At 36.9% G+C, this 24,200-nt stretch overlaps 1 protein-coding gene and 1 long non-coding RNA gene across 4 annotated transcripts; one reads left to right on the top strand and one right to left on the bottom strand.

Annotated features, from left to right (window-relative positions):
• Positions 1 to 3,521: 3,521 nt before the first annotated feature.
• LOC107033190 (uncharacterized) lies at positions 3,522 to 12,297 on the bottom strand. Of its 2 annotated transcripts, XR_001458599.3 has the most exons (4): positions 12,203 to 12,297; positions 5,491 to 5,697; positions 4,369 to 4,646; positions 3,522 to 4,256 (listed from the first exon to the last, which is right to left on the bottom strand). It is a non-coding gene; the product is annotated as an uncharacterized lncRNA (long non-coding RNA). The 2 variants fall into 2 exon arrangements; XR_001458598.3 differs by lacking the exon at positions 3,522 to 4,256 and having other exon boundaries at positions 4,296 to 4,646; positions 12,203 to 12,295.
• Positions 12,298 to 12,383: 86 nt separating this feature from the next.
• SMNDC1 (survival motor neuron domain containing 1) lies at positions 12,384 to 23,229 on the top strand. 2 transcript variants are annotated; one of them, XM_006200211.4, is made up of 6 exons: positions 12,384 to 12,561; positions 13,761 to 13,880; positions 18,557 to 18,699; positions 19,308 to 19,469; positions 21,347 to 21,500; positions 21,956 to 23,229. In XM_006200211.4, the coding sequence occupies exons 2-6, from the start codon at positions 13,761 to 13,763 to the stop codon at positions 22,091 to 22,093; spliced, it is 717 nt and encodes a 238-aa protein (XP_006200273.1). In that variant the 5' UTR covers positions 12,384 to 12,561; the 3' UTR covers positions 22,094 to 23,229. The 2 variants fall into 2 exon arrangements, with proteins under 2 accessions (XP_006200273.1, XP_031538495.1); XM_031682635.2 differs by lacking the exon at positions 12,384 to 12,561 and adding an exon at positions 16,475 to 16,664.
• The last annotated feature ends 971 nt before the right edge of the window (positions 23,230 to 24,200 follow it).

Genomic DNA, 24,200 nt, shown 5'->3' with positions numbered 1-24,200 from the left:
ACAACTTATTTTCCTTCTTCAGTATACCTTTGTTGTTGCTACTTCTGCTGCATCTAAATTGTGTTTTAGTGAACTCCAAAGGGATCTCACTCCTGATGAAGGAATTTCTCAGAGATAGAAAGAGGGTTGGCAACAGACTTGCCATATGTAGCTTAAGCTGGATGCTCTCAAGGAATATCGCCTCTCCCAGGTTTCTAGAGCCCTTCCTATGTTATTTATTGAGTGTCTTCAGGGTGAGAACTCTGGGTAGGTCAAGAGATATCTACATCAAGTATTAATGTGGTAATTAGCTTCCGCAATGAAAAAACTCAAACTGTGTGCCTACTTTTCAAGCAGGGGGCTATACTATAAACTTTGTAAGAGAATGGTTATTGTCTGGGAGCTCCTAGAAAGAAAATACCAGGACACAGAGGAGAGGACTGGCATAAACCAGTGAAGGCAGAGGTAAGAGCTGGCTCACCTGGTTCCCAGATCTGTACCCAACAAGCTTTGGAAGATGGATGATGGAGCAGAAGCAAGAGCAGGAATGTGCAAGAGTGCAGCTCATGTCGGGGTGACGCAGTAGCAGAGGCCTCCCTACGAAGTTAAAGATGACTCACACCCGCTGAGCTGGGAGAGCCAAACCTTTCTGCAGGTTCCATTTTTCCTAGTTTGTGCTAGTCTCTAAGTTCAGAGAGAATCATTGCTCTAGTGTCAATCCCATAGTGTTCTCTTCTTGGTGGATCTGAAATCAATAATGCTGATGAGCTGAAAATGATAGCGAACAAAAGATAACATTTTGGAGAAATTTGGGCCTTGTTTTGGCAAATGAGTCACTTAAACCTATTCAAGATACATCCATAAGGGGGCCTGTGAAAACTAGGTTAGAAACAGAGACCAAAGGAATATGAATGATGAGCATGAGTACTATTCCACAAAAAGTGATATAAAAAGCAAATAAGGGCAGTCTATCGCCTATAACTAGGGAGAATGCAAAAACAATTTCACTGAGAAGGACCACTCTCCTAGTTTAAGTCAGCTGGTCTACCCATGTGCTAGTGACCATACAAAGAGATGATCACCTAAAAAGGTGAAACACTTAGCCCGAATTATCCTTTTGGTAGGAAAAAAAGCCAAGTATGTCTCAGTACCCTCAGATCTCCATACCTAAGCATATGTACAAAGTTTCTCTCCTTTGGCTGATAAGAACTAGGGACTAAAATAATGATACTGGCAGCTGAAAGAAGAAGGAGCAAGGTAACAACTTAGGAGGCTTCCAAGCTCTAAATGATAAGGGGTGAACTAAGCAGCTCTGAGGGGGGAAAGAGATTTGGTATAATAGATAGAGTTGATACCCCATTGAGTTAAAGAAGAAAGAAAAGGACAAGTCCAGTGGGACTCCAGGCTTCCCCCAGGAGAATGTGGCAGGTGGCATGTTTCCCATCTGTTCATTCATTATGAATATATCTTTATGTTCTTGAACAGAGTTATAATAGCTAATTTAAAATAATTGTCTCCTAATTCTGACTTCTGCATCATCTTAGGATCAGTCTCCATTGATTGTCTTTTCTCTTGAATATGATTCCGTTTTTGTTTCTTTGATTGTCTAGTAATTTTGGATTGTGCTTGTACATTGTGAACGATACATTACAGAGACTACCTGTTACGTTCCTCTAAAAAATACTTAAATTTTTTGTTTTACTAAAGAGTTAACTTAATTAGAAGAAGTTTTTCTCCTCCGTGGTGGGCAAGTTGAAACTTCTATTCAGTTCTTCATCATCAGCTAGGCTGACTGAAGTCTGCCCCCACATTAGTATTGTTCAGAGATCAGCCAGAGGTTTGGGAAAATTTAATGTGAAGAATTTGGAGGTTCTCTTCTTTCTAGGATACCTCCACCACCACCGTCTTCCACTTGCTGTGATAGCTTCAAATTCTGTCTTCTAATTCCACAGATCAATTCACCAAAACTGTGGGTTTCTATCCACATTCTAACTGCTCCAGCATGGAGCTGACTGGAACTTGCCCTTGGGCAGAAAGTCATTTTAAAAAAACAAACAAGAAACTCATCTTGTGCCATTCCCTCCTTCTAAGTGTCAACTCTTCTCTAGTTTCTAGTTTGGTCACTCTTTAATGCTTTTAGGTAATCCCCCTACCACCCCAAGTTTATAATTATTATGTATAGAAGGGTTAATCCAATATAAACTATCTGCTATTAACAGCCATGGAATTCCAGGTGCCCAATAAATATTTGTTAAATAAATCCTAGTACCCACTTTATATCTCCATGTTGATCTCTAATAGACACCACACACTTAACCAAGCCCCAATTAAACTAAATTCTTTTCTCTCACTCCCACCTCAGCAAACCTGCTCCTCCCCAAGTCTACTTTATTTCATACATGAGATACATATATATCATATATACATAATACATATGAAATGACTGAAATAACTATCATCCACAAAGATACCAAGGCTCTTCTACCTCTCAAAGACAGCCACCCTGTAGTTCTCACCTCACCTGATCTTTGCAATATTTGACATCTTTCTTATGGAAACTCCGATTGTGGCTTCTGGACATTATTCTCTCTTGGATTTCCTTCCTTTGGTTGTGGGACCTTGGGCTGTTTTACAGGCTCTTGTTCTACCACCCAGCCTGTGAGTGCCAGTGAGTGTTCCTTCCTTATCCATGTTTTCTTCTATTCAAGTAGCTTCAACATTCACTTAACAAATATTTGTCGAACATCTACTCTATTCAAGGCTCTTTTCTTAGTGTCAGGGATACAGCAGTGACAAGGCCTTGCCCACATGTGGCTTACATTCTAGAGAGGGATGATACCTACATTTGTATCTTATCTATTCAACTGCTGTCTTGGCATTTCCTCTGGAATGTATAATAGACCTTTCAAATTCAACATGTCCCAAACTAGAGCACTCCCACCTCAGTCTTTGCACATGGTGTTTCCTCTTCATGGAATGATCTTCTACCAGATATCCACACGGTTCACAATTCTTACCCGCTTCAAATATCAGCCCCAAAGTCAATTTTTCAATGAGACTTCCCTGAATATTTGCTCTAAAATGAATACAACCTATGCCCTCATTTTGTACTACCCATCCTCTTACTGTCCTTTATTTTTCTCCGTAGGACTTATCACCATGTAAATATTACAGATCTAATTTTTAAACTGTTGCTGTGAGTGCCCCCTCAGTAGATAAAGCCAACTTGCTCTCCAGTGTGGATAAAACAACATGTACTCCCATCCATTGTGCATGAGTGTTAACCACTTTCTGGGTTTTTTTTTCCCCCAGACTTTTAGATTTTCTCCCATTTGATGAGTTTTTGTTGACATATCTCTGATTATTCATAAGTTTGAGTATTCCTCATATGTTTATTGGTCATTTAGGGGTCCTTTGTAAATTGCTTGTTTGTATCTTCTCCCCCTCCTCCCCATTCTTTTCACTTTTCCATTGGGTTATTTATCTGTTTTCTTAATGATACGCAGGATTTAAAAATTCTGGTTATGGCTTCTTTTGCAAATATCTTCCTGTGGTCTGTGGCTTGTCTTTAACTTTATAAGGATGCTTTTGGTTGTATACATGATTCAAACTTTATTATAGTCATATTTTCCCAATTTTTTCAAGGATGAATTAACACAAATAAATTTTGGGTGTGTGTGCTGGAGGGGGAAGTTATTAAAGGAAATTCTTGCCAAATGACCTTTCTTTTCTCTGTAAAGTAAAAGAAGTAAAAGGAGAAGTTGACTCTTAAGAGATAGCTGTAGTCACTGAACTTCCTCCTTTAGCCAGCAAGTATTACGAGTCTACAACAAACACCTAGATCTGGGAGTTGGCCAGGGTTGGGGAAGGGAGGGAGGGGATGAGATGGGATTTCGTACATGGAACCCTGCTTTAGTAGAGCTTACCATGAGAGGACTAATACTGGTTAGACTGTATAGCCTTGCATACTTCAGTAGAAACTCAGAGTAAAGAGAGATGAGGGTTGGACTGAGTAATTGTCTATGGACTGAATTAGTCAGGGAAGATCATATGTCAACTTTCTTGACTTCCTATAAACTAAGAATCACAGAATCTCAGGGATACAAGTTAAAACAGATAAGGACGTGAAGGCCTACTGAAGTTTAGGTCTCCCTACTGAAGTTCTCACAGCTAAGAGGCAGAATCCATGCTAGAACTACAGAACCCTGGTCCTCTGTACTGTTTCACCTGTTAGTCAAGCATGTTGACATGTCTTCCTTTGATCATAAATTAGAGACCTGAGAGCAATGCAAAAGAAAAACTGAGTAAGACACGTATAAATTACAACCCCCAAAGTCCATGACCATTTAATCTGGGCTTACAAACTGTAGGTATAGCTATTATACTCACATCAAATTGTCTGTCTTATGAGGATAAAGGAAATGTGTTATCCTCATTTTTTTTTTTCCAGATGGGACAGAAAAAAGAGAAGTGACTTAGCCCAGGGCACTTTGCAGGTCACAGCAAAAATGAGAGTATATAAACATGGGCTCTGTGTTCAATACTTTTCATAACCCACAAGGTAAATGACCACATATATCTGTAAATTGCAGTCACTTTCTTGTTTCAGTTACATGAGTTTTGTTCTTCCACTGATGGTCAGGTTAAGTGGTTCTGCTTCACTCTGCCTGTGAAAAAAGCATCAGATGAGGCAGCTGATCAGTAACACTGAAAAAACAACAACAATGATACATAGATTAAAGGGCTCATAATCAAGCTATTACAGTCCTGTTTTTTCTATCATATCCTTAGCAACAAACACAAATGTAAAAAAAATCACTTTTAACTGCCTTCAAATAGATACATCATTAATTAGGATCAGTCAGAAGTTCTCTCCACCAAGAAAATGCTTCAAAACATTAACTCTTTGTATCTCACTATAGTAATAACCTTATGAGGTAACTGATATCATGTGCCCATGAGTCAGTGAAATTTCATAATGCTAATTGCAAGAAATCTTTAGACTGTTCTCCAAAGTCAAATATAACGTTCACAGCTATCAAAAGTTGCTTCTTCCATGTTCTCAAGGAAGCTGAATTCTACTAGTGCCAGGCACACCTTACCAAATATTGATGATGCAAAGAAGAACAAGATGTAATCACCACCCCTTAGATATGATGTCTGGAGTAGCTCCATTCTAAACACCAATAGTCCAGGGTGTTCATCACTAGATGTAAAAATGCTGAGGGAGCAGAAATGGGAAACAAGCAAGGAGCTCTGCAAAAGCTGGTGAGCAGTCACCAAAGCCCCATCAGAACTGGGTCGTTAAAGATATTCCTCCATATCTGTCCAGGCAGGAAACTAGAGAGCAGTCACTAGAGGCAAAGCAGTAATGCATGAAAAACAGGGTAGGTTTATACATGGAGAAAACGATCTCGGCTCAGGCCGAGAAGCAGGCTGCGGCCATTTCACCAACAGCCTTATATGGTGGGCTAACAAGAGGATTTGACAGGTAGGTGTGGGCATGCTTACATTGGTGTTTCCAAAAGATCAATCTGGCGGCCAGCAGTAGAAGATGCGTCTCAGGATTCCCATTCTTAGGCTATTGCATCAGACTGGGTGAGAAATGATGACAGCTTGGTCTGCAGTACGGGGGTGGAGGAGAGAGAATATATCCAAAAGACATCTAGGGGGTAGATTTAGTCAAATTGCTATAAGGGGGAAAAGTGATTCCTTTAGCTGAAATTAGGGGAAAAAAATAAGAGCATCAGCAGCACAGAATACAAAAGAAGACAAAAAGTCTTGGAAAATATAAACATTAAAAACTTATTTATTAATAGCTGATCATGCATTTTCTGCCTGCAAAGAGGTTACTTTCAGCAAATATCATTTATTCCATTAAAAAAAACTTATCCTAGTGGATTTTCTTTTTATAAAATTTGCCCTATTGGCTTTAGATGTGCTGGAGTAAATAATCACCAATTGTGCCAAAATTTTTTGGAGCATCTTCAACAATGGAAATGCTTAAACTTTCTACCTGAGATGCTTAGGCATAAGCAAGCTCTCCTACAGCATAAAAAATATATACATTACATATATATATATCAATTTGAAGCAAACACAATATCATCTGCAGGAAATGCCGAGAAATTTTTCCATTAGCTTTTAATGCAAGGAAAGCAAGATGAGAAGGCGACATTGTTTCACAGTTTCTAAAATGGGTAGCTTCTCAATAACTTGTAATAATCTTCAATGGAAAAAATATGAAAATGAATATGTATATGCAAGACTGGGACGTTGTGCTGTACACTAGAAACTGACACTGTAATTGACTGTACTTCAATTGAAAAAAAAAGATCGTTTGTAAACTAGGAAGTTACAAAAATAAAAAGGGGTTGGAGAATTTTTTAAAAATGAAGGTACAATATGAGAGATAATTTGTCCATGACTTTGCACTGTTGGTGACAACCAGGATTCTAAACCAAATTGCTTTGAATGCAAAGATCAGGCTCATTCTGTATTGAACAAACTCTAATACTGATTGTGCATAATTGACAATAATGAAGCTTTGCTTTCTATTTGTTAAATAAATAAATAAATAAATTTTAAAAATGGGTAGCTTCTGCAAGAGAGGCAGCATCAGAGTTACCAAAAATAGGGGTGACATGGGAAAAGGATGACTTGCCTATTGTGGATGCTGTGGTGTGCTCCCCAGATTGCCTCTTCAGGACTGTTTCAGGACTGTTCTCCCAGAGGCAGGGAGTGAGTGTTGGTGGCTGACAGTTTTCAGCTGAATTGCTCTTAGCCTCCTTCACAGAGGCAGCCCACATCTATTGGCTGATCTTCTGGGGTTGGGTGAGTATAAAGCTGAGGATGTCACTATAAAAGTATGTATTAAATGTACTGGGTCTTGAACAAAATGAGCCACACTGCCTACTTATGTTTTAGCTTATGTTCTGCACAAGAGATGTTGTAAACAGCACAAAAGTGATCTAAAGGACTTTGGATATAAAGTTATTTTAGCAAAAGAATCATAGCCAAGTACAAATAAAAACATGTATATTAAAACCAAGAATAGGCATGAGTACAGATGACTAGCAGGCCTTTATCACTTGGATACTATAAACCATGGGTTTTTTTTTTTTAGCTGTTTGTTTTTCCCTGTCTCCCCCACAAAGCTGCTTGGCAATGTTCCTTCGCTAAGGCTCCATCACTCGGAGGAAAAAAAAAAAAAAATCAGACATCAAAAGATGCCTGTGTCCCCACTGCCACCTAATGGGTTTTTTGAGCATTAAAATCTCCATCGTATAGTTCTTTTTTTTTTTTTTCAACTGCTGACACTATACCAATAAAATGGCTAAATGTGATCACATCAGACTATGGACCACTAGCCTTTTTTTCAATTGAAGTGTAGTTGTATTAGTTTCTGATGTGCAGCAAAGTGATTCAGTTATACATATATATATATATACTCTTTTTCATATTTCTTTTCATTATGGTTTATTACAGGATATTGAATATAGTTCCCTGTGCTATACCATAGAAACTTACTGTTTACCTATTTTATATATAGTAGTTTGTATCTGCTAATCCCAAACTCCTAATTTATCCCTTCCCAGACCCTTTTCCCTTTTGGTAACCGTAAGTTTGATTTCTATGTCTGTGAGTCTGTTTCTGTTTTGTAAATAAGTTCATTTGTGTCATATGTTAGATTCTACATATAGATGATATATGGTATTTGTCTCTTTCTGACTTACTTCACTTAGTATGATAATCTCTAGATCCATCCATGTTGCTGCTAAAGGTAGTATTTCATTCTTTTTATGGCTAAGTAGTATTCCATTGTGTAGATACCACATCCATTCATCAGATGATGGACATATACGTTGCTTCCGTGTCTTGGCTATTGTAAATAGTGCTTCTATGAACATCAGGGTGCATGTATTTTTTGAATTACAGTTTTCTCTGGATATATGCTCAGAAGTGAGATTGTTGGATCATATGGTAACTCTAATTTTAGTTTTTGGTTTTTTTTTTTTTAAGGAAACTCCATACTGTTTTCCATAGTGACTGCACCAATTTACATTCCTGCCAACAGTGTAAGAGGGTTCCTTTTTCTCCACACCCCCTCCAGCATTTATTATTTGTAGACTTTTTAATGATGGTCATTCTGACTGGTGTGAGGTGATACCTCATTGTAGTTTTGATTTGCATTTCTCTAATAATTTAATAATTAGTGGTTAAGCATCTTATCATGCCATCTGTATTGGACCACTAGTCTTTTTTTTCAGGGTTTCAAACAAATATTTTTATACTGATGGTTACAGCAGCACTATTCACAGCAGCCAAGCAGTGGAAACAACCCAACTGTCCACCAGTGGATAAACAGATAAACAAAATGTGGTATACACATTCAATAGAACATCACCCAGCCTAAAACAGATGAAATTCTGATTCATGCTCCAACATAGATGATCCCTGAAAACACCATTCCAAGTTAAATAAATGAGACACAAACCCACAAATATTGTATGATTCTATTTATATGAAGTATCTTGACTAGTCAAATCTATAGAAGAAAAAAGTACAATAGAGGTTACCAGGGACTAGGAGGAGGAAAGAATGGGGAGTTATTGTCTAGTGAGCACAGCTTCAGTGTGGGATGATGAAAAAGTTCAGGATACAGATGGCGATGATGGTTGCACGAGAGTGGACCACTAGTCTTAATGTGGCAAAACTCGGCTCATTCTGGCCTCTGGAGAAAGTCATGTTAACTGTCTCCTTTTTCCTCTTTACATCTGGGAATGTATATCCCCCTACTGTGTGGTTGTTTGGTACAACGATCCTTTTTAAAAAATTGTTTTATTATCCACTGTGCAATAAAAGTGATGTGGAATGTACCAGGCTTTTCCTGTGATAAGTTTTTTCTAAGATACATAAATAAATAGGCAACATGAATATGGGGGTGGGAAACACCCTGATAAGGAGGGTACTCTTTCAGGGTCTGTAATGCAGATGAATACAATTAACTCTGAATTAAAAACACTATCTTAAGACTACTGCTGGAGACTTACATGAGAAAGCCAAATCGAACCAAAAAATAAAAAAAGCTCCTGTTACCACATCAGAGGGCAAGGCACACTGGACTCTCCTGCATGTGGGGAAGTCAAAGTATTCTTTCTCAGGCCTTCTTTCTTGGCCTTCAAAGAGCTCCTGTGAATGATTCAGCCTCCTCGCCCACATCTTCCTGCTAAGCCTTGACCCATCTGGTTTTTTGCGGCCTTTTGTTTCTGACAATCACATATGCGTTTGTAATCTCTTACATTATTTCTGACCTTAAGCTATTGCTAGCTCCTAGAGTTCTCCTGAATTATCTCCTGTTTTCCCCTACTCTTCCCCCCAACAACACAACCAACACCTGCCAAAACTATTGTAGCTAGTCTATGAACACTTTACTCCATCTTTTCTTTTGAAAAATTTGAAATATACAAAAAAGTTGAAAGACTTGTACAATGAACAAACACATATATCCTTCACAATGACTGTTAATATTTTGCTACATTTTAATTCTCTCTCCTTATGAGTACATATATGTATATGTGTCTATATGTATACACACATAATGAATTTGGCAACATTTTATGTAATTTTTGACAGAACCATTTGAAGGTAAGTTATAGATATAATGGCACTTCACCCCTAAATATCTGAATAGAACATTCTCCTAAGTAACTGAAGTAAATTTCATACCTAATGAAATTAACCATAATTCAATATCTAATATCCTGTCCATATTCAAATTTCCCAAAGTGTTTTCAAATTTTCTTTTGTAGCTCTAAAGAACTTTCAATGACCCTGCCATTTTGGATCCTTGTAAAGCCTTCGATTATCATCTTTTTCAAACTAAAGGAATCTTTGTTTTCTCTTTTTTAGTGGTACACATGAACCACAGAATAGCTGAAAATGCACATCCTAAGACTAGCAAAGCAATGCAAATTTCAGTGAACAAATAAGGGTTGCTATGACTGATGGGCACCTGCATTGGTCCGCATCCACTTAAGTTGTTTTTCCGTCAAACTTAAATGGATGATGCCACCTAAGAGTCACACTAGGATATATTTTCAGTGCACTGAACCCTAAAACACTCAATAGGTAGGAAAAAGCCAGTAGCTTGTCCTGCAGCAAATATCCACACAAACATTCAAAACACCCTATTATGACTAAAAAGGGCAAAGGGCATGGACAGTTATTATGACTCTGGAGACATCTCTAATTCCTCACGTTAGGCATTTGTAGAGATAGCAACTAATGTGCGCAAATCTGGGCCTACTTTTAGTCAAGAAGGGATACGATAAAAGCTAAGCTAAAGGACACAATCTCCCATTTACCAATGTGTATTACTTTATTACATACTTTTGTGTTCTGCAGCGTGTTGGCACATTTCCAAAGGCAGCAGTATACTTTAATTTTATTTAGTAGTGAAAGGAAATAGTTGTGTATATGACAATTTGGATTCTTTAAATTTTGCATACTGCGTTTCAATAAAATAAATACCAGATTTAAAGAATTAAGAGGTTTTAGATACTGTTCTTTTGGAAGAATAAACATGATTAAATTTGAATGAGAATGTTTTAAGGGAAATCAGACATTGAAAGTAGATTTTGACTTCAAAGAAGGCGGTAAGTTGGAACACCTATTTGAAGTAACACTGTTAGTCAAAGTTTATACTTGCTCCAGTTTTGTCTTTAAAAGCACATAGAATCATAGTGAAAAATAAATTAATATATGTAAAGTGCTTAGAATGGTGCCTGGTACTATTATCCCTTTGTGATAACTAATAATATTCAACATAGGTTTTCTTTCCAAGTATAATCTATGTTGCACAGAGAGAAAGATTAAAAGCAACCCTGAAAACAAAATCTATCAAGAAATCTATATTGGAAAACTAAAATAGTTTAAAATAGTTAAAACTAAATAGTTTCTTATTTTCTGGTTTAGGGGGTTCATGAAGACTTCTTCAGAAATTTTTACACAACTGTAGAGTTTACTTTACATTCAAGTAAGATCCTCCTAGCATTAGTCCTTAAAATACACAATTAGATAAGAGCAGCTGTCAAAAATTATATTTTAAACAGATTTCTACTGTATAAGGAAAAGTATATCACTTTTGGTTTGTCTTCCCTCTTAATTCTAGCTACACACTGCTGCCCTCTGCAGTTCCTGCAACTTGACTGCCACCCCAATCATCACAACTTGTTTAGTTTCCATCTCTATAGGTTACCTGACTCATCATGGGGGATGTGTGTCTATGTGCGTGTGTGTATGGATAGAACAAAAGGTTAAGTTCAAAAAACCAAAAAGGCAAGAAGACACTAAAGCAAGATGTTCTAACAGTCCAGGAGAGTTAGCCCATTTTAGAAGAGGGCTTTATTAAGGGTCCAGCAACAGACCCCAATCCCCAAGGTAAGGTTCCTTCCTGGCAGTCATACAGCCTCTTTGTGTCTTGGCCCTTACTTTTTTTTTTTTTAATAGTTTTTTAAATTGGAAAAAATTATATGCTTATTTTTAAAAAAATGATAAACAGTAAAAAGCGTAATCAATGATAAACATTTGGCTTCCACTCCAAATCTCTAGATAGATTTGTATATCTGTCCAGAAATGGTATATTATCACAAGTTTGCACAATGTGCATTTCTTTTTAAGCAGAAATATTCACATCATTCTGCTTATTATTCAAGATTATAACTTGGAGATTGTTCTCTTTCAGGCGATATTAATCCATATAATTAACTTAATTAAAATCATGTAAGTTCTAACAAAATAAGTTTTAAATATATCAATCTCCTCTGTTAGGTTCTGCCACAACAAGCTTTTTGCTGCCACTAAGGCATTATTAATATAGAGCGGTGGTGAGCGGACATCGGTAACACCTGGGAGGCTTGTTGAACCAGGTTACTAAGCCCATTGCCAGTTTCTGCTTCAGAGGCCTCAGGTGGGTGTTGAGAACCCGCACTTGTAATACATTATTTTTGTTAAAAAAATTTACAAACTATTGTAAAAAAACAAACAAGGCAATGCTGATGTTGCTGATACCACACTTTGAGAAACCACCTCTATTATGAATGCTGCATTGAACCCCATTCCTCCCACCTCTTAGCACCCTGGGGAGGGCCCGACAGGTCCCACCCTTGGAAAAATAATCCAACCACTTCCCACTCCGAGCCGGAACTGAGATAAAACGAACCTACGTCCGGCGCCTGTCGCATCCCAGAGACGCCATTTCCTTCTTACTAAACCCCGCCCACTTCACGTCCCTAACGTGGGTAAGAGCCGGCGGCCTAGAGGGCTCCATGAATCACGTGAGTCGAGCGACGTCTCGCGAGGATTTTTAACCTCTCGCGATGCTTCACGCCCCTGTCTTTTCCAGTGCCCGGTTTTCCTCCCCTCCCCCTCACCACTGACCGAGTTCTTCCTTTTCAGACCGAGTCGCCTTGTTGTCGCCGCGGAGATTTTTTCTGCTGTTGTTGTTGCTGTCGCCGCCGCCACCACTGGGCTCGTTTGCCCGAACCCCTTCCCGCCGCCCTGCCCCCAACCCCACGCAAGGTAATAAACCCAATGAGGGAGAGAGCAAGGCCTCGCCGGGCCTCGGCCTCTCCTGAGTTGAAGCGAAGGCCTGAGGCCGTGGAGCCGGCCGCGCTGAGAGGCCCGGGCGCCGGCCAGAGTGTTAGGAACGCTGGCCTCCTCTCCCACCCAGAGTTGAACCCTTAGTGGCCTCGGACGGGGTTGGGGCCTCCGTACTGTGGCGGCGAACACGGCTAACCCCGGGGACCCGACGGGTGGGGTTGGGACGCGCGGGAGGCGTCTTAAGGACGCCCTCGGCCCTTCGGTGCAAGAGCCTGTCTGCGGCTGTGGGGCTCCGGCTCGGCTGGCCTCCGCTCCGTTCGTGCTTTCGGTTTTCTTGGAAGCTGACTGAATTTCGAGGTGTGAAGTAATGGAGCAAGTTGTGGCGGGCTTTGAGGTGTGGGTGGCTGGGGGAGAGCAGCCTGGCTTGTTCTAACCCCATTGGAGCCTTTCCAGACTCCAGGCTGGCGTTGGACGGGAATTGTCCCCGGAAACCCCGTCTGTTTGTTACTAAAGCGAGAAAGGATTCTGTCGTATCTTATTTTCAGGAGAAGGACAAGCCGGATTTGGTGAAAGGCATGTTCCTTAAAACGCCTAAATGCGAGAGTTATCTGTGCTGTTTCTTTTGTGGAAGAAAATGAATTGACAATGTTTAAACATTTTTGTTCTGGAGAAGAGTTTCTAAACACGCGCTTACTAATTGAATATCTCACGTGGAGAGAGTTGTTTGTGTAGTTAATTCCAGAGCCACTTATATGTGGTTTTGGAAGTATTTTTAAGTGTTTAACATTTTTTTCGGAAGTCTCAACTCCTGTAACAGTTTAGGGGTTTTGTTTTTGTTTTTGATGACGATATAACAACCTGTTAATTGAGCGTAATACAGTACTTTCCCTGCTACAGGAGTGTAAAGAAAATTAGAAATTTTCCTTTTCCCTCTTATCTCTTGTTTTCTGTTTCTGTATTGAATTTGTCTGACATGTCTTTAGAATCTTTGCCTTGAAGTTTGTGGTTTGGCTCACAGCTTTGAACTGAAAGTAAAGATAATAGAAATAAATTAAGCTGCTATAAATAATGATGAGTTGGGAATGGACTTGGTAAGGATTAATTAATTCATGCAGACAGGAGAAATTTTTTTTTTTTTGGTTCCATTTTCATGGTCTTCCCCTTTTTATTTTTCCCAGATGTCAGAGGATCTAGCAAAGCAGCTGGCAAGCTACAAAGCTCAACTCCAACAAGTTGAAGCTGCGTTGTCTGGAAATGGAGAAAATGAAGATTTGTTAAAATTAAAGAAAGATTTACAAGTAAGTAAAATGTACAGTTACATTGCTTGAAAGGAGTATTTCTGTGTTTTAGGAATGACTTACTGCTTAGAATCTATAGGTACCCGGAACACCCTTTGAAGAGAGTGTTTCTCCTCCCTGCACCCCTTGTGGGGACATGTGTGTACACACACAAGCAGACATGGTTTCTAGGAGTAGGGTTGCTTCCTCAGTTTGTGTACATCAAAATTGTTGAAGTATTGTTCTTTGTTACATCAATCTTGTATGCTCATGTAATTTTTTAGTATAAGTTAATTTTAGAATTCAGTGTCAAACTTTATAGAGAAAGGGGTACATATAACTTTACAATGGAAACCACTTTTATTTTTAAAAGACCTGGAATAGGAAATTTAGTTCAAAGGGTAGCTAAAATTAAAGGAGAAAAATAAAACCCATAATTAATTCCATAGATTATTTGAAAATAGGAGGGAGAAAGAGCATATGTGAGTAAGCCTGTGTTTGAGTTTGTAACAAAGGTAACTCTAGTGCCTTGTATTGAAAACACATAAAAATTTCTGAAGAGATGCTATTTTTCTGCATAAATGTTACCTAATATTTGAACTTACGGCTAGGTTTTACATGTTGTTGTTGACACTTTTTGACAACTTGAAATTAAACTGAATCTATGTGAAAAAGAGATGTAAATTTATTCTATTTGTCATGGGAGAGTTCAGTAAGTACGAAACCTGCTTTTCAAAACTTGGACTGGGATTTCAAGACAAAGCCATTATAATAAATATCTATTGTTTCTTAGAACACTAGGTTGATTAATAAAAACACCATATGTAATGTTTGTAAATATGTATGACTTTTCATCTTAACAAATTTGTGAACTTAAAATTCTGAGTATGACTTTTTGGAAAGTTTTATAAAAGGTGTTTTGATTAGATGATCTGTCTTCATTATTTCAAGACAAAACTTGAGTCATCTTCATTCTGTCTAAGTAATTCCTCCCTTTATCATCCTCTGCGCATTAAAATTATTAGTATTTTAGGGATATTAGAGCTGCAAACAAATGAGAGTTACTTGAAATGGGTTCCAGATTCAGGATTCTAAAAGAGCTTATCTGGGCGTAATTAAGATGAGTTGAGTATTTTCAGGTTCAAATTCTGGATTTAGGATTAACTTGCATGAAGTTGCAATAGTATGTTATTTTTAAAAACAAAAACCAGGGTCTCTCCAATATGCCGAAGTCAGGCTAGTGGATTTCAGGTTGCCAGTCAATAAGAAAAAGATGCTTTGGGAGCAGTTTTTCCCACTCTCGGGCCAACTTTCTCCTTGCCTGAAGGAGAGGTCCTGGCATACCCCATCTTTTTCTTTTTTAACCAACTTAAAAGCAGTTCTTTTTTTCTTTGAAGGAAATACATCATGTGCCTATGTTGTATATATTGCTTCCTGGGCAGTAGGAGGAGGGGCATATGTGGAACTGGTGGAGAGGGGAGTTGGGAGTAAAGACCGAAGGCGTTATGAGGTCTTTCTGGTGTTTCTAGAATAAATTATTAGAGTCTGGGCAGAACTGTCCTATTAGGACATGATCTATAGTGGAAGTACTATAGGGAGAGAGAGCATTGTAGTTACCATGTAAATGACTTACTTAGCATTCAGTTAATAATGACCTGGGGGTCATTTATCTGTAAAATATCCTCTTTTCTGTGACCATTTAGAAAAGCATTGTGCAGTAGAACTTTCTGTGGTGATAGAAATGTTCTGTATCCACTGTGCAGTATTAAAGCCACTAGCCACATGTGGCTATTGAATATTTGAAATATAACTAGGGTGGCTGAAGAATTGAATTTTTAACTTTATTTAATTAAATAGCCGTATGTGGCTACCATATTGGATGGCACAGATTTAGAAGTTTGTTTTAACACTTTCAGATAGCAATAATACACAATGTTTTTGCTGACCAGTCTTGACTATGGATTCTTTTCCTCTTCTATTATGGAAAAAAAATCATTTTGGTTACTAAGTATAGGTCTATTTTGAACTGAAAACCACTTAAAGATGGAAGGCATCATTTAGGATTAGATAAAATTCTGAAAGATTGTTTAACTGCTTCCATCTAGTAATTGTTATCTTCCTTGGCTACAGTTACAGCTTCCATTTTGTCATAGAATTTTTTAAAATTCCTTTTTCTTTTCTTTCTGGAATATGCATTGTGCAATTGATATTTAATTTGACCTTTTATGTTTCTGAAAAATCTGTTTAGACTGATGACTGATTTTTGCCCTCCTTTATTTTTTTGTGTTCCTTTCATGGAGTATCCTTACTCTGGTTAAGAATTTGTTTGCCCTTTCATTTATGGCAAAATGCTCTTTCTGCATTTTTTTCAGTGGCTTTCATTTTTATCTCTTTATGTACTGTATTGTAAGGTTACTCAGCAGGCAGCAAAGTAATCTACTTAAGTCCTAATTGCATTTATTTCTTCGCTTAAAAAGAAGTGGGTTTAGTAAAATTGACTAGTTCCCTAGGCAGTCTATGGTGGTCACAAAAATAGTCAATTTATTAGGCTGTTTTGCTAAATAAACCGATTCTAAAGGAGGCAGGGGTCAAGTCACTTGTCTCATATATTACAGTGGCTCTCTGCATCCCCGAAACACCTTCCTTCAGTAAGCAGAGTGCTTGAGTGCACCCCCTTTGACCTGCTGATATGTAGATCACAACATCTGATGCTTCCTGGAATTGCCGATTACTGTAACTGCTGCCCATCTGTCAATGAAGGAGCAGTTTCAGAACTCAGACTTGGGGGAGGAAAAGTAATTAATGGTATGTACCTTTAAGAACTCCCTCATACATGAAATAGTGTCTCTAATACATATGCACATGTAAAGGAAAAAACATTTAGAAGGGTCTTCATAGTTATTGGGAGGGGTATGCAAAACATGGCAAAGTGAAAAGACAATTAGGGATAAATGCTCTGGATTTTTTCCAGTGTCATTTCCTTGCAGGGCTCTGGAAGTTATAACATGCACAGCTTTTCAGGACCCTTTTCTTTGGTGAAAATGTATTTCCTTATGAAAATGTAGTGGGAATATGTTCTATACTAAGAGAAGTAGAGTTCTAAACCTGAGACCTCCAAATGCAGACTTCATGTTTGTGCTTTAGTAGTTAAATGATCCCTGGTTAACTGAAATTATTTAATGATAGGGATTTTATGGGCTCTTGAGTCAGACTTACTGGATTACATTCCTGGCCCTAAAAGTGGTTAATTAAAGATCTGGTTTTTAATAATTTACTACTTTGTGTAGCACATGATCTGTTTATTTGGAAGTTCTTTGCTTTATTTGCAAAGGGTTGTCTAAAAGTTATTTGATGGCTATATGGTACCTAATAAGATTTCATTAAAGATAGTAATGTACTGAATTTTTAACTTAAATCTGATTTTTCTAGTTTTTTCATTCATAAGTTTGTTTTTATTCATAAAATTGATCTTTCTCCAAGGGCTTTAATAGTCTTTTTTTTTTTTTTTTTGAGACTGAAATATTAGTTTTTCAGAAATAGCCACGAAGATTTAGAATCTTTCGGGGAGAAGTAACATTTAAGTTTCTTGCCATTTAACAAAAACAAATCTTTAAAATGTTAAAAGAAGTAGTATTTAACTTCTGAGCCAGAAGAAACTCAGTACAGAGTATAACTTAGCTAAATTTTCTCTCAAAGCACACAATGTGATGTTTAAGGTATTTTATATGCGACAATGGAGGAACAGGTATGCAAGTTCTTAAAATAATGAGATAACATGCATAATACGGGTCTTCACCAGAGTAAAAATACAGCATATTGGTAACAGAATCTAACAATCTGTTCTACTTCTTAAGTTTTTTAACCAACCCTTTGAATCTAAGTGTAAGCCTGAATTAGAAAATAAGTGTAAAATGTTAGTAAAATAAGTGTAAGCCACACAGAAAGGTATTGCCTGCCTGTGTATGATACATTTATTTTATTTTTTTATTTTAAATGAAGCTGTGCTAATGTGCTTAACGTTAAGGTATTGGGATATTTTAAATCTGACTTAGTAATTTGCTTACCCAGATGGAGTAAATTTTGAGACTATTTTTTTAATATATGCCTACAGTATTTTAGTAGAAATATATATAAACAGGAACATTTTTATTACTAATAAGGCTGCTTTATGTTTTTGGGTTTTTTCTTTTGAGGGGGACGGGACGTATTGGCTAGGCAGTTAACACTGCTGCCACGTAATGCCCTGTAAAAAGTACAGTTGCATGAAATACACATGACAATGGTATGAGCTAAAAGTGATTTTGAATCTAGTTCAGTGCCTTACAATTGACTATTTCTCTACTTTAGAGAGATCTATTCAGCTAAAATAGGTGCTTAAAAATAATGTACTGTAAACTCAGGTCTATCTTATTTCTGTTATTGGTATTTGAGGTTAATTAAGTTGAAAGGCAACTATCTGGATTTAAATATCAGCACCATTGTATAAAATATTGTTTCTCAATTTCTACATGGGGATAATCACAGTATCCACATCATAGTATTGTTATGTGCTGTAAGTAGGTATGTATAAAGTACTTAATGAGTGCTATATGGTGTAAGAGCTGTTATTAAAAACTGAAAGAACTTGCTTGTTGAAAATAGGGAGCATTGTGAACTATATAAATAATATTAATGGTTTTTTTTTTTTTCCTTTTTAGGAAGTTATAGAACTAACCAAAGACCTTCTGTCAACTCAACCTTCTGAAACTCTTGCAAGTTCAGACAGTTTTGCTTCTGCTCAGCCCACTCATTCATGGAAAGTAGGAGACAAGTGTATGGCAATCTGGAGTGAAGATGGACAGTAAGTGTAGAAAAACACTCTAACTATAACATGAAATAATAAAATACAATGGTAAGATGTTTTTATTCAGCTTGAACTACTCTATTTTAATCTTTCTATATAGCCAGTCTGACTTACAGAGCCAATTTTATTCTTGGGTTGTTATCATTAATACAGTTGAGTTTTTAGTTTTTAGCTTTAGATTAAGTTTTAGGGCAGAAGCATGGCTTGGATCCTAGAGGAAATAAACATAAAAGTAGAGGGAAATGAATGGGTATTTTTAAAAAAATAATTAAATTCTTTTTTCCTTAAATTAAAAATTGATTGGTTGGCTGTCTTAGACTTCTGTGAAGCACATACACTGTAAGAAATATCTTTTCTCAAAGAGATTGACTGAAACACATTTAGTAGATGTGTAAGAGACTTCCCTGGCAATATTTGATTACGATTTCCTTTTTTGATAGCAGATGACTAAGTTCAGCCACTCTTCTGTATTATCTTTGCCAAAGGAACAGTTGATTATAGAAGTTCATTTTAGGCACATTAATAGTTGAAAAACTGCAGTATAAGTCTTGTAGGCTGAGTACTAGACCTTTACTCACCTGCTTACAGCCATGATATCTTTACAGGTGTTATGAAGCGGAGATTGAGGAGATAGATGAAGAAAACGGCACCGCTGCAATCACCTTTGCTGGCTATGGCAATGCTGAAGTGACCCCACTGTTGAACCTCAAGCCTGTAGAAGAAGGAAGGAAGGCAAAGGAGGACAGTGGCAACAAACCCATGTCAAAGTAAGTGATTTTGACTTTAGCATTTTAAGGGTAATCTTCCCTATTTGAGTATGTGAAGTAGTCTGCAGAATCTGTGCAGATTAGATTAGAGTAAGAAAGTTACACTATTTACCATTATTTTGGAGACTAGCAGTATATGGTCAACATTGTATATGTATGCCTAGATAGAGTGAAGACATTTTGGTTCTCATTTACGCATTTAATAAATACTTATTAAGAGGATACTATGTGTCTCTCACTAAAGCAGTTGCTGGGTTCCTGCACAGTGAGGAAGACCAGCTTAGGCCTTTTTCTGACTGAGTTTACAGTCTAAAGGGAAAAACACATAATTAAGAAGTTTAATAATAAAATATTGAAGTTATGGAGGGAGTGTAAAGGGTACCTTTAGGGAACAAAGAAAATGTACCTAAACTGCATTTTAGTCATCACGGCAAATTTCTTTGAGGAAATAACATGTAAACGGGTTTGAAAAGAACAGGGGCTAGCCAGTTAATGAACTAGAAGGTATGACCTTGGGCAAGCTAGTTAACTTCTGTCTCCTCATTTGTAAGACAGGGACGATGGTACTTACATTATGAGGTTGTGGACATTAAGTGACAGCATTAGTAAAAGTGTGTAGCACTGTTCTTGACATGGTAAGAACTCACTCAGTAATTGTTTACATTTTAAAATGAAAACAAAATGAGAACATAGAGGTAACAGAAAGAAATTCCTGTGGTAAAAACTTGGGACTTGATGGTGGGTGGTTTGACAGGAGGATAGAGAGGTAGAGGCCAAATCATAAGGAACTTGAAAGCTGCTCGTGCGTTCAAGTAGAGAGGATTTGATATGACCAGATTTGAGCTTTCAGATAATTAGTGGCAGCAGAGAGAAGCAGCTACTACTCTGGATTCAGGTGTAAGATGATGGTGGCCTAAACCTGGGGAGTAGCAGGAAGGATGAAGATGTGTACAGTTTGACAGGCATTTAAGAGATAGTTAACAATTTTTAGTTAATTTCTGCATATTTGCCACAATTTGCTATCTTTTGGATTTGTAAAGAGTTTTCACAACTTAAGTTGCTACATAAATATATTTGAATTTGGGAAAATTACATTATCTATTAAAATGACATTCGACTTAAGCATCCCAATAAGAAAATCAGCTTGTAGAACAATGTAACATTTCATAGCCTTCAGCATTTGTGTAAAAACCACATTTAACTTAATAGTAGTGATTATATGATACAGAGGAATCTAGATCGTATTGCCTCTTTTAAAGTCCTCTTTCTTCATCTTTCTTTTGGTGAAAAGTCAGTGTTAACTGAGCAGAAATTACTGAGAGAACTTCAGGCTCTGATCCTATTGAGAGTGTTTTTTGAAAAACCTGTTTTTTTCTTTTTTAAGAGTTAGCCATAATTTCCTGTTGTGCTGTGGTACACTTCCAATCTAGATGGAATAGTTTTATCTGCATTGAAATCTTCATACACTTTTCTCTAAATGTAGCATATCATACTTGCTAACTGTCTATTTAGAAATTGATAAAGATTTAGACAGCTTTTAATGTTAAAACTCATCATATTCCTAAAACACAGCTGGCAAAAGCTATGGTAAATGGCAAATAAAAAGTCATAGTTGAAATATTTGATTTAAATGGGTAATAGATTGCTATATTTGTGTTCAGAATCTTCCAAGGATGCTGTATATTTCAAATGACATTTATTTCTTAGTAGTCCTGAGTGATTGGCATTGATGTTAGTGCTTTTATTCACGAGGTGAAGAGTATGCAAGTGTATTAGGTACAGGGGTTTTGGGGGGAGATAGTTGCATTACTGAATATCTCCAAGGAAGTCATCTTTTAAATTTTAGGAGTTGACATTTAGCTATTCTATCCACGCAGAAAAGAAATGATCGCCCAGCAGCGTGAATATAAAAAGAAGAAAGCTTTGAAAAAAGCACAGAGAATAAAAGAACTTGAGCAGGAGAGAGAGGACCAGAAGGTGAAATGGCAACAGTTCAACAACAGAGCCTATTCTAAAAACAAAAAAGGCCAGGTTAGTAAGTCCTTTCATCATACTTTGTAAATTTGTAAAGTGCACTGTCATTAAATAACTTTAGAATGAAAAAGGAGATTCATAGATTTTTAAAAATGTGGATCTTAAATAAGAATCTTCTTAAATCTTCATTTTGGCTTATTGAAAAATATCTCCTTTAGCCATTGTCTCTGCAGTGTAAACACTATGAATGAGTTTATATCAGGAATTACAAAAGATCTAGGTTCTTTCCTTTTATAAACTAAAATTTGAAAAAGCATTTGCTACTTTACATACCACTTGGAGTGTTGAACCGTACCTGCTTTGTTAACATGCCTTATGCTAAGTATCACTAGTAGATTTTATGAGCACTCAAGCTCCCTTTTATGTACTTTTCCTTTTAAGTATATTACAGAATTTTAATTTCTTTTTCCCCCAAAACTAATCAAGAACGGTTTCTGTTTCATTTCCCCTAGGTAAAGAGGAGTATTTTTGCTTCACCCGAGAGTGTAACTGGCAAAGTTGGAGTAGGAACTTGTGGAATTGCTGATAAACCTATGACACAGTATCAAGATACCTCTAAATACAATGTTAGGCATTTGATGCCTCAATAATCAGAAAAACTGTTGGATTCCATCTCTGCAGGGCTTTACATTTACCTTTTTATCCTTATATTTTTCTAAAGGTAAATTATTTGTTAGATGAGTAAGGAAGATACCATTGTCGTCATTGTTTGACTTCAGTAGAATGAAACTTGAAGAAATTGCATTTGATAACTGCTATTCATTTAAACTTTTCATTACTACTACCACAGTTTCCTCAAAGTTTGTTGGATAAAACAACCTTTTCTAGATAGATGCTGCATAAATACAGCACTTAGATGAATTATTGATCTTCCTAATATCAGGCCCCCACTTAATGGATGGTATATACTTTTTGTAAAGTCCTAACTGGGAATTTTCAGATGCTCTGAACTTAACCACATATTCTAGCAATTCACTGGAACATCAAGGCAAAACACCAATCTGATACATCGTCTCTTCTTTTTTTTTTTTTTTTTTCCAACTTAAATTTAACTGTTGCCCGGTTAAGCCTAAAAATAGGTTAATTTGTAAGTGACAAATTTGTTTTGAGGTTTTTCCTTCAATAACTTGTTTCCTAAGCCTGTTAGGCCATTTCTAAAGTTGATCCAGCTCTTCATTCTTTTCATTGAATTTTAGTTTATGTAAGAAACCATGTTTAGGACCAGCTACTTTTTCTAATGTTTTTTGGGTTTGTTTGGTTTTTTTTTTTTTTTTTTTTTGTATGTTTGCTTTTTTTCCTGCATTGATTTTCACTTAATGGTAGTGAAATGTTTATATGAGAAAACAAAAAGCTGATGTATAGCCCTGTATACAGTGTAGATACTATTTTTGTAAAAAAAAAAAAAAACCAAGCCTAAATTAATGAACAAGAGTACTGAATGTTTCATCATTATAATTTTACTGTATTTCTTGTGCATTAATCTGACCATAATTTCCCTGTATATTATGTTTATGTAGCTGAGTTTGTAATTTTTGTTAACTAGATCAAGTTGTCAGCATTTGCTGGTGTAAGTGAACATCACAATTATCCAGAGTTGAGTTTAAGCCAAATATATGCATAGAAAAGGGTCTTCCTATTAATGGAAGATGGTAATTTTTAGAATGTGTGTTAATTTCAGTTTTTGTATGTTTAACTTTTGTTAAATAAAGTGTTTTTAAAATCTCCAGGGTGTGTTAACAAAAGGGGGTGGTGTCTTAGCTGCCAGCATTGATATAATGATTAAGCATACATCATTTCCACAGAAAAGAATATTGAGTATGCTATAAAGGTTTTGGTAAATCCTAGGTACTCCTATTAGACATGAGATTGGATCCTAAAGGACAAGTTGGTTTTAAGGGTTTGTGCTGTGTGTAGAGGTGTTTGTAAATTTTTGGTAGAGGGTGAAAATAAAAATTTTTATTTCATGAATTTTAAGTTTTTTGGTAAATTGAACTTTCAGAAGGACAGTGGTGAGAGATACGATTCCTCATCTTGTCCCTCCATCTCCATTCCCAACCCAGGAGATGGGTTTTTTCCCCCTGTCATTTATGGCCAGAGGGTAGAGCACATAGGACGGATTGAAAGGTGAAGTGTTTTTTCAATACAGGGCACAAATTACAGTAGAAAAAGGGCTATCTATGTAGGCTGAAAAACTCATAAATAAAATTATGTTCTTGTTACCAGTATAACCAACTTGATCTTAATGTACTGGTATCCTTAAGGGGAATCCTGTTGATTAAAAAACATTGGAAGAAAATTTGGTATAATTCTATGACCACACAAAATGATCTTTGGTGAGATTACCTTGGTGTATTTGTTGGAATAGTAGTTCACCTGTTGTTTGTGTAGGCAAGACTCTTGTGTTGAGACTTGTACCTTCTTTGACCCTATGGGTCTTCCTTTCTGCACATTAATTTTCCTGGAGGGCTTTGCGGTAGGAAGAGAAAAAGGGAAGAATGTGACCATGTTGTAGAGAAGATTTTTTTTAAATAGGTATATAACATGAGATCAAGAGCCTTTGTGTCAAAGACCTAGGTGTGTCTCTGAAAAGTCCTGTTGTCAGGACGATGATAGTGTCTCTGGACTAAACTTAAAAAGTAGGACTCCTTGGGGAGGTCTGTCTTGTAGTGTGATGCTGAAGTTGAGAGAAGATGCTTG

The sequence above is a fragment of the Vicugna pacos genome, chromosome 11 (genome assembly GCF_048564905.1).
Source record: "Vicugna pacos chromosome 11, VicPac4, whole genome shotgun sequence".
NCBI classification, from domain to species: domain Eukaryota; kingdom Metazoa; phylum Chordata; class Mammalia; order Artiodactyla; family Camelidae; genus Vicugna; species Vicugna pacos.
Note: the sequence above shows the minus strand (reverse complement) of the source record. Positions and strands in the feature narration are given on the sequence as shown.